The sequence below is a fragment of the Pipra filicauda genome, unplaced genomic scaffold (assembly GCF_003945595.2).
Source record: "Pipra filicauda isolate LSUMZ 115617 unplaced genomic scaffold, ASM394559v2 scaffold108_size2327098_pilon, whole genome shotgun sequence".
NCBI classification, from domain to species: Eukaryota; Metazoa; Chordata; class Aves; order Passeriformes; family Pipridae; genus Pipra; species Pipra filicauda.
The window spans coordinates 1,560,894-1,578,164 of NW_024103529.1; the positions used below are offsets into that span (position 1 = coordinate 1,560,894).

Sequence of the window (17,271 nt, forward strand, 5' to 3'; positions counted from 1 at the left end):
TTTTAACTAGGTTCATTTGTTTCTCCACTGTTTTTTCTTTGGGATAAAATTTTCTAACTGAGCTGCATCTTCTTCCTGGTGCTGGCTTTGATGGTTAGGCATAGTCTCAGTGTCTGCTATTTTTGCTAAACATTTTCAGACACATTCTCAAAAAAAAAATCTATTCCTATGCTGCTTTTATGCTTTTGCTACTGTTACTCTTATGAATTGCTTTTGCTAAAACTTGCATTTCATTCAGTTCTTCAGAAAAAATATGTATAAGTTAATGATGGAGCAATTCCACCAATTTTCTAAACCTGTTTGCATGTCCTGTCCTGCCCTCTCCATGTCGTGTTACTGGAATTGTTTCTGTCGTGCTACAAATTGATGCCCCCTTTTCTACAGCATGTGCTGGAATGTGCATCATTCCATTGTATGGGATGTGCAAAACAAGCCCAGACCACTATCTCCCTGTATATATCCATTATCCCTGCCACTGACCCAGGAATTCTGTAGGGGATATCTACATTTAAGAGCCATGTGATGAACAGAGTAATCATCTGTTACATGGCTGAAGCATCTGCAGGATCTCTGAAAAAGAAATTATTAGGAAGTGGGCCACCAGATATCTCACATGACGTTTATGCAAAACGCTCCCCACTTCTGAAGTCCTCTGAGAAAGAGGCAGGCAGGCTTGTGTGGGGATACTGTTCTGATTTCTAGGATTGCAGTGTGGTTATCTGCTCAGATTACTGTTTGCTAAGTCTAACATTAACATGAGTTTTGTTCACAATATCACCTTCAGTGGATTTCCATGCAAAATATTTTCATTAAAAAAACCCCACAGATTTATTCAGGAAGTAAGAAATTTAAGATAGAAATGATCTTTTAAATTTCTGCTGCTGAACTTCTGCTCTGGAAATGTTTGCTCTTTGTTATCCAGAACTGAACTTGGAAGGTACCAGCTTCCCTGGAGTGAAGTTAAGGCCAAAGGTGTCCGTGCGTTCCTATGGGAGCCGGGAAGGGTCTGTGTCGAGCCGTTCGGGAGAGTGCAGTCCAGTTCCCATGGGGTCATTTCCAAGAAGAGGCTTTATGAATGGAAGCAGAGAAAGCACTGGTTATTTAGAAGAACTAGAAAAAGAGAGGTAAATTTGTTTGCTTATTCATCCAGTATGGATTGACTTCTCATTTTAACATGACAGTTTACTGACACAGCTGGTATTTAGCTGTCGTGAATGTGCTTTTGGTTACTGGTGTATTTACCTTAAAAGGTAGGAAACCAGGAATCTACTTTATGTTTAGATGCACACACACAAAAATATTTTTAAAAGTCTGGAAACACTGTTCGGTTTCTACTGCTGCTTCATATATGCATTTCATTGTTACTCTTTGTTGACTAAAGGTTACTTTATTTTGACGAGCAGGTTGTCAGTATCTGGAATATTTTTAGGTAGAGAGGGGTGGAACATTCCAAACACTTCCGTATCTCCTCACCACTGTTGATAAATGCTGAAACTATAACAATGTGATGATGCAGTCTCTTTCTCTCTTTTGCAAATGGTTATTAAGTACCAAAAGTAGTTTATCAGTTATTTACTGTTAGAAGACATTTACCTAGTGATTCTGCTCTCTCAGCAAATGTGTCAGCTAAGCAAAAAACTTAGTCTTATCTTCAAGATGTTGTTCCCATCAGATATTGTGCATTGAGAAAATTCTGGTATTCCTTTTCTTGGAAGGAAGGTGTATCCAGTTAATAGTTGTATCCATTTCAGGTCATAATACAGAATTGTAGCACTTTATTAGTCACTTACAAAGGAAATGCAAAGTAAGAGACATGCAGCTGTTTCCACTGAAGACATCTTTATATCTTAAAATGAACTTGACTCAAATACCAGATGTTTTCAGAAGCCCATCTGCAAGACAGGGTTTCCTAAAGATTTGGTCACTGACAGCTTCTTAATGGATGTGGTATCAAACTGAGGGCTGCAAAACCAAATATAAACTGTATCACAGTATGTTTTTGCCTGGTTGTTGTTAACAAGCAAAAAAATCACTTTGGAGTCAGAATAGAAATGTTTTGTGGGTAATGAGTGGTTTATGGACAGCCGTCTAGAAACTCCTCCTCTTAACAGCATTTCCTGGTGTTCAGAAAAATTTTTGCAGCCAAACCTGAAAGGAGTATGCTTTCCTTCCAAGGTACTACATCCAGGTCCTTTTCTTTTGGTCCTGTCAGTAGAATGAAGGTAACTTCCCATGGGTTTGTACTGAGCCTGTTCTGGCAGCCACTCTATTTTTTCCCTTCTCCTAGTCAGGATCACTAATGATACTTGTTCCATTGCATAAAATCTAGATTCCTGAGGAGCTCTGTGAGAATACTTGGGAATTTGGGAATCTTCCCACTTGCTCATCCCAGTCTTCAAGAATCTAACGTGTCTGTCATCTTCCATCTTAACAAACTGTGCATTTGGTTGTATTTTTCCAGTGCTGGTTTTTTTACTGCATGTGGTACTAAAATCTTTAAATGTAATTGGGACTTTCAGTTATGTTTCAAGTGAACTCTTGGTCACTTGGCACAAGAAGTATTTATAGCAGCTGGAGTTCTTTAAGGTGATTAGCACATCTGATTTATGATCTATGATCCTTTCCCAGTCTGGGGATTCTGAGGTGATACTTCTTTGGACAATTTTCTTGACAATAAAGACAGCTTAGGCAGTGAACGGATCTCAGTTCCAAATAACACTGGCAAAAGGAATACGGATATTTTAATTTCAGAGTGGCTTAGGCACTGTTACTGTCATAGCTGATGGGGTAAATATTTGGGCTGTGGAGTTCTGTAGAGGCGTGGTCAGATCATTATTAGTGAAATGGTGGATAATCCAAATTGCTCTATTCTTTATGCTATTCCAGGGATGTGTAGGGCATTGATGTGAACCCTGGATAGCCAGAGGAATCAGAACATGGGGTGGGGGATATAGGATTGTGCATCTGAAATCACTACAATTTCTGAAAGAAAACGAACAACTTATTTTCCTGTGCTTTGTGTTTAAACTTGTTTGGCATACTTACTGATTTTATGTGTTTCTAAACATATATATAAACATACATTGTTTGCTAATAGAATTTTTTCTGGCGGTTAAACAGACTTTCAAGGAACTCGTGGAACTTGACAAGCCTAAAATAATTTAGAATAAAGTAACACTTTCTGGAAACCTGCAGCAGAGGAACATTTCCACTCAGTATCTTAACACGTTGGCACAATATGTGCTGCTGATGGGCAACAGTGTTTGTGTGAGGACTAAATGACATATTTTATTATTTAGAGCGGCTTAGTGGGCACATGATGGCCAGTCAGAGTCAACCCACCACACACAACTAAAACAGAACTTCTGAAGGGAAGAAAATTTGTCAGTTGATTCACTTGTCAGAATAAAGATTAAATTATTGACCTGTTTCTGATTTGCTTAGCTCTCCTCTGATTTCACAGTAAAATAAGAATAAAAGAGAAAAAAAACCTCCTGGTTTATACCATTCCATTTTTATTTCTTCAATGTTGATTTTGAGTATTTTTTATCTCATGACTTCTTTCTTTCTTCCCTTATTCATATCTCCCTTTGGTTGACTGTACAGCTTACTTAAGTCTTTACAGCATCAGCACTGTCTCATTTTCAAGATTGTATTTTATCTCCTACCAGTTGAAGGGAAAGTATTAATTATAGCTGCAATTTACATAATGGAAATAGAGTAGCGTATAGTTTGTTTCCCTTCTCCGTTTTGACTGGGAATAATATATAACTATGCAGAAAAGATTTCCAGAAGAAGAAACCTGTTTTTTTGCATTCATACGGCTTCATCTATTGTTGGGAGCTTCAAAAATACCATATCCGAGAAGTCTTTCAAAATACCTATCCTTCAGAAAAACAGTTCAAATTGAAAACTTTTTGTTAACTCCAAAAAAGTAATGTAAAGTTCCAAAAGTTTCTCTGGTTGCTTTGCTGCACTCTCACTGAACTTGACAGTGTATGACGGAGAACAGAATTTTCTCTTGATACTGTGAAAGCCCTAACGTAAACCATTTTTGGGGTATAAAAAGATGGAATAACTGCACTGGGTTTTTCCATATTTTTTTTTTCTTGATCAGCAACAGCTTTTCCACTTAAAATCCTCTCCTAACCTCCAGAAGTTAGTATAGTATCTGATAGTAATGTTAAAAGTGAGAAACAGCTTATCAGATGCATCTACACAGACTTGCTGCTTTTTTTCGAGGAAACTAAACTGCTGTGGTTGTAGCAACCCTTCAGGTTTGTGCTAAGAGAATTCAGATATTGTTAAAACCTGAATTCTCATGGAGCAGTGATACCAAATTAGTAATCCCAAATAAAGCATTACTTCAGAGGAAAAAATGACAATATTAAATTAAACAAGTCGCCCTCAGGTCATGCATTATGTTGTTTATGGAGCACTGATGGCTCCTAAGTTATTTTCTTGCTTCGGGCATCCATTGTGCATGTCAAAACAGATTGAATGACACAGTGTCTCACAAACTGAGTAGCCTGCATTTCACAAGAGGAATTTAATCACATGTTTACTTAGCTGAAAGTAATCCCTCCAGCTTCTGCTACCAGTTCTTTGACATCCAGAGGCAGAATTAGTCTGTCCTTTCCCATTTGCAAATCCTCCTATCGTAAAAATAGGTTTTATAAGGATTGCATTGATTATGCTTTTGCAGATTTTATTTCACAAACTCGACACAGCTGCTGCATGGGCACCCAAGGTGGTAAAAATGGAAGCAATGCAGAATGCCTGTGTGTGCAGGGATTAGGCATCCAGGGTATGTGGTAAGAGAATGGTCAGATGGGAGATAAAAAATTACTTTCTCAACAGGCTTTCCCCAAGCACCATCTATTAGTTTTTCCTTCAGTCTGTCTGAAGGTCTTAAGGAATTTCTGGCAGCCCCATCCTTGTGGCTGAAGAATTACTGTTGTCTTATAATACTGCTGCAGTTGCCTGCCATGGTACAGAAATTGCTGTTTGCTGCATCTTTTCACTCATTTTGACTGTAAACCTGCCTGGTGTTAAAGCTTCACAGTAAATGACTTAATGTGTAGTCTTGACATTCTTAAAACAGTTCTGTTTCAACAGAACTGTTGGATCAAATCTGGAAATTTGTGTCATTCTGTTTATGTTTACAGGCATTTATCACTCTTAGATGTGTGCAGTTTTTCAGTCTCTCACAGTTGAAGGGAGGGATCCTCTCTGTTTCAATTTTCCATTTAAACGCTGGCCAGATCATTTACATTGGATGTGGAATATAAATGTCAAATCATCAAAATTAGCTTGAAATATTTTTAAAGCGGGAACTTATGGTGAAGACAGAAAGCTGCAACAAGTTTACCCAGTATTAATTCCCATCCATTAACTTCTGCATTCCTCTCAGGTTGTGGACAAGAGCATATGAACTTTTATAAAGCATACAAACACATTATGGATAATTACTGTATGTCAGTAAGGAACAGAAACACAGCATACAACCAAAATTCAGACTTCCCCTTACTACTTTGGTAATACATCCCAGCCATGATTTGAGAAAATAATCAAATTTCCACACAAAAGATAGAAGGAAGAATTTAAAAGTATGTATTTAAAGAATCTGTTTGACTTAGTTCTGTGGTGGTTTGAAAAAAACCTTTCCCCCTGGGGGTTTGTGATAGTCTGCCATGGGGTGGTGTTTTTGATACTGGACCAATTAAAAACTTTGTGTGCCCTTGCGGAAATTACACACTCACAAAATCAAAAGAGGTTAATTTTAACTGCGTAGCTAGAAGGAGAAGCAGCCATGCTTTGAATGCGCCACGTGTGGCGAGGGGCTGGGGGGCCCTGCCGCTGGCTCCTGGCCGGGTATCCGGGAGCAGCACAGCTACTGAGAGAAGCCCCCTGAAGCTAGCGGCCAAAGGACCCCGGAAGATCGGGGAGACTCCTGGGTTGGAGCGGGCCAGGAGACTAGCCATGACCCTTTGGAGAGGCGGCTGCAGCATACGCTCATGTAAGTGCCGAGGGGAGTCTCCCCTGCTGGGTTTGGGGGAGCCCCTGGTGCCTCGCTGTCCTGATCCAGCCAGGACTGCAGGAGTTAAACTCCTCAGGAGTTTTCCAGCCGACCTCACCGCCTTTTCCCGCCTTGGAGGGGAGGAGTGATGAGAAGCTAGCTGGACCCTGCAGCAGCAGCAGCGAACCCGACCAGTGAATCCGAGAATAAAGCAGATGGAGAGAGAGAGTCAGTTGGACTCAGTTCTAGGAAGAAAGAGTCAGTTGGATTCAGTTCTAGCTGCGACAAATCAAAACTGCTGCCTTAAAAATAAGAGACACTTACCAGTGCCACAGAAGATTAATTTGGAAGAGCTGTGGCTTGAAAGTGAAAAGAGGACTTCTCCTTTCTTTCTTGTCTCTTTTTTGAAGGAAAGGAAAGATGATCTATGTATATGTATTGTTTCATCATAGAAGAGATAGTTAAATTGTTACATGTATATATATATGTATATATGTTAGTAATAAACTGTAATATATTCCCCTTCCCCAATAGTAATTGTGTGTGTCTGAAAACTTCTTCTCACATTAGAACAAATTGTAGCAAAACTTTTAAAATTAGGGTTTTTTGACTAGTAGCTGGTTTTGATTTCAAAAAAAGGTCTCTTAGCTCTGGATTTCAGAGCAGTTTTATAGAGAAATATAGATGTTTTTGTCTTTTATGGATGTGGACCTGATATGCTCAGCACAGAGGAGTGGACAGGTTGTTTAGCTGGGGCTGGGGAACTGCGCTCACCTTCTCCAATGTCTTCGTAGTGCTCTCTTCAAACCTCCTGTCTCATCTAACGTTTTTTATGGGTATTTGTGCCTATTTCTATACCTACATATGGAAATGAGGTATAAATAGTGAGACACTTCCTGCTTCTGCTTTTAATAGATCTCTTTTACTTGCGGAGCTTGAGAAGGAAGAGAAAGAAAAGGACTGGTATTATGCCCAGCTTCAGAACTTGACTAAAAGGATTGATAGTCTTCCCCTTACTGAAAATGTAAGTACTTTCAGAGTGCTTGGTCCTGTATCTGGTGCTGCAATCTCTGTTTAGATGCTGTGTGTATTTTATTAATTTGGTGATGTTCTCGACTATAATTTTAATTTAAAATGTTTTTTTCATTCACTATGTAAAGGTGACTTAATCTAAATATTGCATTTTTGTGTAGATTTTTACACATCCAAAATTCATACCTTTTAGTATAAATGTCAGTGATAACAGAGGAACATTGAGAAGTTGTTATGACAAATGAATTACATGTCAGTACACTTCTTCTTCAACTCTGCCCCCCAGAGGTCTTTATCTGTTGTGTTGTTTAGTGGATTTTTCTATTTTTGAGAGCAATATTAGCCTAAGAGACAGTGTACACAAGAGCTCTTATTTCATACCAATCAGTGAAGTGATGCCTGTAGCCTACGCAGGTATTATTGCTCAAAGTTTTTACCTTGGCACCTCCATAGTCAAGTCACCATTATCTGGGATAATGAAGATGTCTGATCTCCTAGACAATACAGGTTTTCCTGTTAGATCGCAGCAACCTGGTTATGTTTGCAGTGAATTCCTTCACATATACAGTGTTTGGAAGAACTGGTTACCCATCTTTAGAGAGTCATACTTGATGAATAAACAGGCTCCTGGAGATGGAAACAGACAATTGGAAACACTTGTGTCAGTGGGCAGAAGTGACACTGAATCATGGCTGAGCTTAGCAGAGCACCAGAAGCAAGGGAGAAGATCTGAAAAGGATTTTGAAGAAATGCAACCCATTCTCAAAGGCGCTGTCAGCAGTATCTGTTGTAGGTTTTAAGGTTGCCTCCTCAGTTTCATAGGTAATAAATTCACTTAGCCACTCCTGTGATGAGAATGTCTTACTTATCATCTACACTAAACACCTTTTGTGGTAATCTGTATCCATTACTACTTAGTCCAGCCACAACAGAACAAAGGATCCCATTTGGTATTTGCATATGATTGTCTTGTTTTGACTCTCTGAACTGACCTTGGTGAAGTCTTCTGAGAGGGCTCTTCTGGGAAGGCTCTTAAAGACTCATTTACTTACAATCTGAGTAATTGTCCAAAACCAGTGAAGTGCTTTGCCTTGAAAAATCTTATCAACTGGAAGGTCTTCTCTGAAGCTGTGTGGTTGCTCCCGGGTTTAACACTTGTGCTTTTCTCACAGGATAGGTAAAAATAGGGTAGATAGCAGTAGTTTGATGCCTCTGAATATTTTTGAAAATACCCATTCAGATGGCACACGTAGTAATTTCGTTGGTAACAGCCAGATGTTCTTGACTTGTAATGAACAATACTTTCTCTATGTTTACCTGTTATATTTAGTCATTTGACAAAACCCACAGGTGGTCTGCTGATGGAACAACATCATGTGTTCTTGTTTTTCATAATGCAGTCATGTTTTAAGAATCTATTACTATGTTTTGTTTGTTCATGAGGATTGTTGTGGAAAAATAATTGTTCTACTTTTGTTCTGAGAAATACATTGTTTACATAAATGTTATTGACTAAAATGCCTTCTCTGTACTTTGGTTTCAGTTCTCCTTGCAAACAGATATGACCAGAAGGCAGCTGGAATATGAGGCAAGACAAATTAGAGCTGCAATGGAAGAACAACTGGGTACCTGTCAGGACATGGAGAAGCGAGCACAGGTATAGTTTGTCTTTCACTATTAAAAGGAAGAGAAAATGTTTTCCTGCATTTTTATTGTATTATTGGTAGATGTATCTTTAAATTGTATGTAAACACAGTGATACCTTATTGCATTTAGTTGGCCATTCAAATAAAAAAGAGGAATCAGATCATGGGAAATAACTGTTCAGCAAAAAGTAGTCTCATTGCCCTGTTTTGAAAAAGCCTTTTGATTCAGCAGATGGGGACAATTTCTTCAAAAGAAAATATTTTTAATTATTTTCTGCTAATAATTTATTACCATTTTAGCTTCATAAAAGTCCATGTGTTTGCAACTGCTCATTTTGCATCATGTTGTTCTGTGTTTTTTTCATGTTTTTAAGTTCAGAAGAAAATTGAGCTACTGTTCCTAGGTTTCCTTAACCACAAACCTCATATCAGGGCATATTCTTTGAAAATAAGGTATTCATGTAAAATGTAATCCACATACATGTCTGGAAGTTGTTTGCTCTCACCAGGAGTTGTTTTGCATTCATGATGAGGACAACGTACATGTCTTAAACATGTGACACACTCATCTGGAAGCATAAATCAGAATGTAATTGTGTGCAACCCATAAATTAAATAATCAGTTGCTTGCTGGTTATAAAAACTATTCCCCCACAGTAGCAGAGCAACAGTTTGAATTATTTATTGCTGTTTATTTCCAGAGGTGTTAAATTACCATCTTGGTAAGGTTTTTTGGGGTTTTTTTTGGTGAATGTTACAAAAATAAATATTTTCAATAAAAATAGTCTCTTTACTTTTTGCACAAGGTTTACTCAACACAAAATTCTGCTACATGAGAAAAATTTCTATTTTATTTTTGCGTTTAGTTTTGTTGGTATCAGAACAGCTGCTTTAAATTTAAAAGTGAGTCATCTAGTAGAACTTTATAGAAAGTGCATTTGGTTATAAGTATTTAGCGGAGCAGATACCCTGCAGTCGTCAGTTATGTATGCAAAGGCTGTGCAGGGATTTGTCTGTATAGATGTGCTCAGACAGACACAAGTTTAATCTGTCTGGGTGGTAGCTGGCCCTATCTGGGAGCTGCAAGGCTGTGTTATCCAGGTTTATCAGCAGTGGTCATGCTCTGCATGAGTTCAGCTGTGTCAGCCTGTCTTGAGTGAAGGTCCTGCAGAAGGTGTTAGGGCATTCACAGTAGAACTTCCAGGAAAGTTCTCTAGCTGCCAACAAGCTTAAACCAGACAAAGGTGAATTAAGCTAAATAGGTAGGCTAGGCTGCTGGCAAAATTCTAGATGCACTCAGGCAGAGATAAAAAGAAATTATACAGAGTCACAACATGACTGTAGGTATATCACTATGAAAGTAATTAAGCTGTCCCTGAATTTATTTCTTCCCTGCTTGTTTGGTAGTCAGTTTTTTTTTAGTTTTGTGGGGGCAAAATGCTGCCAAGATGTTGAAATATTTTATAGGTTTCTGAATTAATGCTTTTCAAGGTGTTTGTCACAGCTGTTTCACCCTCTCTCTATATATACGTATGTGTAACACTTCCATACTTAGAGAAATTACAGTACCTAGTGTGATTATATAAAGATTATAAAATGGGAAGTAACTGCTTCTCATATGCTTCTTGTGAACTGAACTGGTAATTCCCCTTGGTTCCATTCTCCCAAGGACCAGTGCCGGAAATGTGTAGAAGCTCATGGGTGTACAAATACATAAAAGCAATTTCTGCATTATTTCACTGTCATGTTTAAATGTGCAAAAATGAAAAAAAAAATTATTTGGCAAGTATATTCAACTTTGTAGTTTTCCCACTTCCTTTCTGCTCTGTTCAAATGTTGTAGCCTGTATGCTTAGTATTAAGTAAAAGCAAACTTAATTTGTGTAAGATATATTAAAAAATACTTCAATTCTAAAACTGAATTCGTGTTCAAATAGAATTTATTTTTCCTTCTTGCCAGAACAAGAAGGATCTATTTTTTTTTTAGTTTAAGTGTTCCTTAAAATCTCACAAGAAATTATCATTCTTATAAGAATTAATCCCAGGATCCCTTGAAGTTTGCTGAAACAGCAGACCACTGAAGTTAGAAGAAAGTTTGGATCCTAGAGTCTTGCACAGATGAAAATACATACATAAATAAATACATATGTAAATGTAGGCCAAGCTATTAATAATTTTGTCTATTATTTATCTTTATTTTTGAAAACAAACAAACAAAAAACCAAACAACATTTTAAAACAAAATGTTACTGCTTATTTTTACTTTCAATAAAGTGACTATTTTTTCATCACTTTGAATGTGGAGGAGTTTTATTTCTTTTTGTTAGAAGCCTTACTGGAGCAGTGAAAGCCAAGTAACTGTAACTTCAAATATTAAGTTATTTTATCCAACAATTTTATGTTAATAAAGGTTACAAGTAAGTATAAAAATGAATGAGAATATTCTATGAACAAACAGAAATCAAAAGTGATGTTTCTTAAATAGGTTATAAAATTAAACACATTCCTGGTGCCTGTTCTATTGTGTATCTCAGATTTTTGCCTATTTACCATTAAGCTGTACCCCTTTGTGGAAGAAAATGCATTCTTTTTTCTGCTTCTGTGGTGTTTGGTACTAAATATGCTCCTGGATAGTGGAATTCTCTAGTTTCCATGTAATACAAATGATGAATTGGCAGAAAGAGGAATTGCCTGATGTTTAAATCCTGGACTAAAATTGGAAAGGATGGGCTGAATTTCTGTCCCTCTGGGCAACTTAGTCAGTGATACTTGGCAAATCGTGCAATATTTAATTGTTTTCAGCTGCACAAAACTTCCCTGTGCTTGGGTGTGTATATATACTCAGATTCTCTTGATGCCCTTTATGGGATAAATTGCTGGTTACACTGAAAGAAACTCAATTTATAGGAAATCTGGGGAAAATGTGTGGCTTTTGAGTATTTAAAGGGGATCTATAAAAAACTTTAGCAGGGAATAGTTGTTACAGGACAAGAGTTAATGGTTTTAAATTAGTAGAGTGTAGATTTAGATTACGTACAAATGTTTTACAGTGAGGGTGGTGAAACACTGGGAGAGGCTGCCAAGAGGCAGTAGATACCCCATCCCTGAAAATGTTCAAGGTCAGACCAGACAGGACTTTCAGAAATCTTGAAGATGTTCTTGCCCATGTGAGGGAGCTTGGGATAGATGAGCTTCCAAGGTCCCTTCCAGTTCAGGCTGTTCTGTGGTTCTGTAAAATAGAGGTAATTCTTAAGGACAGTGAGAGACACACTTTGTCAGTCATGCATAGTTATTCCCAAAAATACATTTTTACTATCTTTCTAATACTTAAATGCAAAGGGTGGGATGAATTATCTGTTTACCTCTATGCTGAAGCTTCTATGTGTGTTCTGATACTTTGCTTTACAAAATCAAATCGAATCTATACTCAAATGTTTGTAGCTTTGCATCTCAACTAAACATTGATGCTTATGATGCTCTTCCCATAGCTGCTTCTGATGTATGTTTCAGTAATTTGTTCTATTTTGTGGGTATATTTTCTTCTATAATTCTAAATTTTCCAGATAATATTGTGATTCTATTCCCTGTGTATCTTTTGGCATTAGTTAAAAGTTCATCTTGCTTCCAGTTTTAGATTATAAATGTGTTAAAAAGATTGGTGATAATACTGATTCTTGCAGTGTCCACTAGATTGTTTTTTTTAGTGTAGCATTGTAAATGTTAATCGAGTAAAAGAATCAGAATTTTTCTTTCAACTAGGTATCCACTTCATTAATCTATCCATCACACAAAAAATACTGTTTAATCAGTTTGGTGTTCTGTCCACATTCTATGTCAAATAATGTCAATAAATTATTAGATTTATGCAGAAATATATAACTTTTCACAGTTATCATTTCACAGAATCACAAGGCATCCTGTGCTTCACTGTACAACTGGTGTGAAGTACATGGATCCTGTAACATTTTGGGGGTTTTTAACATTCTCTTTACTAACTACAGAATGGTTGCAGTGGGAAATGAGTAGCAATATGGCTGTAAAAGACTGATTTAGAGATGTCTGTAAAATCCCAGATAAACCAAAGAAGCAGTACGTAGGTTTTTGAGATTTGTAGAAGCAGAAAATTTCAGAGGCTGAGCATAAGCAAAACTCCCAAATCATTATAGTACCTGAATATAATAGAAATCAGTCAGGGTCTCATACTTTCAAGACACTCTGCAAGTACAAATCTCTCTCAAATCTTTGTAAGGCAAGTAGAACTCTAATATTTGAGAGTGGAAAAATTCACCAAAGGTCTGCATAAAATGTCAGTTTCAGAAGGAGGAATATTGTGAAAGATAATGGGAGCATTTGTTTATACCTGAATGTGTCATGTGGCAACCTATTACGTCCAAATGGTATCAATTTTATTAAAATCTCGACTACTCACTATGTTTTAGATGCTTGCAGTCACGTCTGTCTTCTGTTAGGAAGCACACTTGAATTACTGCATGTAGTACCTACTACATGTAGTACCTACTGCATGTACCAGCTGAAGTAGGTTTGTTTTGTAGTCAGCGTTATTTGCAAGGAACTCTTCACAGTGTCACTAAGTACAGTAAGGAAAAGGAGGTTTTGAACAAAATCAAACATGAAAATCCATTCGTTTCAGGCAAGGGTGGCGAGAATTCAACAAATAGAAAAGGACATTCTTCGCATACGACAGCTCCTGCAATCACAAGCAGCTGAAGCAGAGGTTAGTGAGCAATTACTTGCCCTTTTTGATTGTGGTATGTATCTTTTTCTTTTAAAAACCCAAATTATTTGAATGAAGTGCTAGTCAGGATTATTTCCACCAGCAATTGATGTCACAATTAATCAACTAGTCAGTATTCTTAATGTGTTACTTGCTCTCTTTCCAGTGACCTGAGGGTGGAATACTTGGATTGGTCTTAAAGCTACTGTGGAGCTTTAATCAATAATGATATATCAGAAGTTTAACTTGACATTTCAATAAAAAGGTTAACATGCAGTGTATTATAAAGGCTGTGTTTTGGTTTTAGCAAATAATTACAACCATCAGTTGTACATGCCTTTCTAAATATGAATCTCTGATAAGCACCTTCATGATGTGCTTGTCTTTTGAAGGAGATAAGTTTAAAAAGAGGATTGATACAGCTTCTATCAGACCTCATTATAGAAGCCTGGTTTATTTTTAGTGTTTAAGTACTGGGTTATATATTAAGAAATACAGGATGTTTCTTGTAAATTACAGAGCCCATGTTAGTAATTGCCATTAGGAAAAACTGCTCTCGTAGTGGAAATTCACTTAGAATGTCAGCTCCATTTGTTGTATTGGTAAATTAAATATAGAGTGTGTTGGATGTGAATATTTTATGGTTTGTCTTCACCCAAAATAACTACAGTGAAAGCTCAAAGCAGCATTTGGATTAGTAACGGATGTATATTTTTCCATTTTGAAAAATACTGGTTTCATTGTTCCAGGATCTGGGGGAAAAACTGTTTTTATAGGTGCATCAGGTGAATCAGACAGTAGTGTGTGAAATTAAAGTTACCTGGTCTTTTTACATATGAGTCAATCCAGGTGTTTATACACCTTGAGATCTCCCTGAGCCTTCTTTTCTCCAGGCTGAACAGTCCCAGTTCTCTCAGCCTCTCTGCATATGAGAACTGCTCCAATCCCTTAAGCTTTTGATTGAAATCACCTGTTCTCCAGTGGGGGTGGGGTCTGTGGTCCTGGTTTTTGCCCTTTCCCGTCCTCTTAGGATCCTGAACTCTTCCATCTCATTGTCACTGCAGCCAAGGCTATTTCTAACTTTCATGTCCTCAGCAAGTTCTTTGTTTTTAAGTATCAAAGCCAGCACAGGGCCTCTCCTTCTTGACCCTTGGATCACTTGTGTCCGGAAATTGACATCAGAGAAGTCAGGAGATCTCCTGGAATGTTTCATCCTGCTATTATCCCTCCAGCAGACTTGAAGAGGTCCTGTGAGGCCAGGGCCTCTACACACGAAGCTTCTTATAGTTTCTTGGAAAAGTTCTCTCTGTTTCTTTCTCCAGATAAGGAGGTCTTTAGAAGATGTCCTCCACAGCTCCCATGTTGGTCTGCCTGCTAATCTTCACCCATAAGCTCTTGACTGACTCAGGCAGAGCAGGCACTGCACCAGGCAGAGCACCATGCACTGTAGCTGCTGTCTTGCATAAAGGAAAACTTCCCTGCCTCACTTAGGACCACAGAGTTATTGAGGTTGGAAAAGATCTTTAAGATCATTGAGTTCAACCATTAACCTGACACTGCCAAGTCCACCACTAAACCATGCCCTCAAGTGCCACATCTGCACATCTTTTTAATATCTCCAGGCGCAGTCACCCCACCTCTTCCTGGGAAGTCTGTTCAACCCTTTTGGTGAAGAAATTTTCCCCCATATGCAATCTAAACCTGCCCTGCTGCAACTTGAGGCTGTTTCCTCTTATCCTATCATTTTTTAGAGGGGAGAAGAGACCTGTATTTCTCAGTTGCAGTCTTAGTCATAGGAGCTATTCTACCACATCTCTGTGATCCCAGTGAGGGTACAGCCCCATGACTGCGTTCACGTTAACTCCTCCTGTCTGCTCACACACAGAGACAGACACCCAGCCATGCGAATTCTCCAACCCAGGTTGAGAGCTTTCCCAAGGCTGTTCTGCTGCACCTTGTTCCTTATGTGCCTGTGCTCAAGGACGTTGCTCTTATTTCAATCATGTGGATTGCCCTTGTGTTCCCATCAGCCAGGGCCCTTGCCTTGCCTGCCCTACCCTTCCAACTTGTCAATATTTTGTTGAGGAATCACTCTGGCCCTTGTCATTTCCAGTGTAAAGCTCTCCCTACCTGGCTGGTCAGCCTCTCAACAGATACTTTTGTCTCATGTAGTCAAATAGCTCCTGTCCCCAGAGCGTTTATTTCTTATTCTGATTTAAAAAAACTCAGTATTTTAAACTTACTTAAGGTCAGGAGCTCAACCAGCATTGAGATATGACTACAAAAAAAAAGGGTTTGTCTTAGTTTTTCACTCTTTTCACCAAATTATTTGGCTGCCACATACACTGAAGTTCTGATATACTGAAATTTTGTTATGGTGTGTCTTACCTGTAAAATGTTGGGATGTCTGGTTGAATAGTTAGATATTTTAGGACAGAATTACCAGAGTACTAGTGGTAAAGGAGGCAGTCACTACATGCACGCTAGTACTTTATAGAGTGCTTTAATAATTTCCAAGTGATGAGCATCTCTTGCAGCTCTAATCTGGATCTAATTCTGAAATGTTCTGGTGGCGAGGAGGAAGGTAGTAGCACTCAAACTGCAGAGTCCATGTAACTGAAAAATACAAATGTGAGACATTTACTGTACTTTTATACTGTGCCCAATACAGTGATACCCAAATTGAATGTGCTTCTTATAAAGATCTGGTAACAGCAATAACAAATATCACAGCCTGTCTGCTGATACAGTTGGCCGTGTGGTGATGTCATTCACTGTGGAATCCAGGGGCAGTGTATCCTGAAGAATAAGACCAAATACAACACTGTAACATAAAAATAGCTTTTGGAAATCGATTAGCAGAGAAAATTCTGGCATATATTTTAGTGCATTTTTAAGGTTTGGCAAACTGCCAAGTCTTGTGAATGATTCTAGAAAAGATTGAAGTAATTTACATGCAAGTGATGGTACCTTCAAATTTCATGAAACTTCTATTAAATATTTTGCAAGATTTTCATAATAAGGTTTGAAATTCACTGTAGAGTTAAGCCTGTCCAAAGAGAATTTTGGGCTGTTAGATACAAATTGAAATTATTTAAAAGAAAAAAGCAAATTCTTGGCAAGTGTTCAGTGTGGGAGTTTCACTTTCTTATGGTGGTACAGGCCTTTCTTTCATAATATCTATCATTTGAAATATGTGAAGTATTTCCCTTGGGCAGTGTTGCTGTAGATAAAATGTAAAGACTTTATTTTTCATGAAGATTATGCCTAGCAAGCTCTAAACTGTGACGGACAGGAGTGTTTTCAAGGATTTGACTCGGATTATTTTTTCTTTGACTCAACTGTAGCAAAATATTTGAAATATATGCATTCTTAATTTTGCTTGTTGCATTGTTCTTTTTCTTATATATGTTACTTAACACATGTATGTATATTGTGTTTAATATGAAGTAATGGCAAAATAAGCATTTTCTGGTATCTAGAAAATAATAGGGTATCTGTAGTTTTCAACACACAGAAAAATAAAAGGGTAGTTGAATATTGGGGGGAAAAAAACCAGTGGTTTATGCCTAAAGTGGTCTTCTGACCTACTGAATGTACTATGGACCGCTTTGGCAACTCATGTTGACAAAGTATTAGGTAAAATTATTTATAATCGGTTTTCTTAGCAAAAATAATCAAGGCCTACTGTGCTTGCAAATGTCATAATTAGCTAGAGGTTATAAATTTTCTACTAGTAAATACATGGAAGTTAATAACTGACAAGTGATAGTTATTGTTGACTTCATAAATATTCAGAAAATCGTGGCAAACAAGAGAGAGAGAGCAGCTCCTTATTCC

The 17,271-nt window shown here is 37.7% G+C and overlaps 1 protein-coding gene across 4 annotated transcripts in view; it reads left to right on the forward strand.

Annotated features, from left to right (window-relative positions):
- APC (APC regulator of WNT signaling pathway) overlaps positions 1 to 17,271 on the forward strand; it is a 99,306-nt gene that overhangs the window by 53,241 nt on the left and 28,794 nt on the right. For all 4 annotated transcript variants that reach the window (XM_039380776.1, XM_039380781.1, XM_027712572.2 and 1 more), the window contains 4 exons: positions 923 to 1,124; positions 6,935 to 7,043; positions 8,595 to 8,708; positions 13,348 to 13,431. In XM_039380776.1, coding sequence (XP_039236710.1) covers positions 923 to 1,124; positions 6,935 to 7,043; positions 8,595 to 8,708; positions 13,348 to 13,431 — 509 coding nt within the window. The remainder of the gene's footprint in view (positions 1 to 922; positions 1,125 to 6,934; positions 7,044 to 8,594; positions 8,709 to 13,347; positions 13,432 to 17,271) is intronic.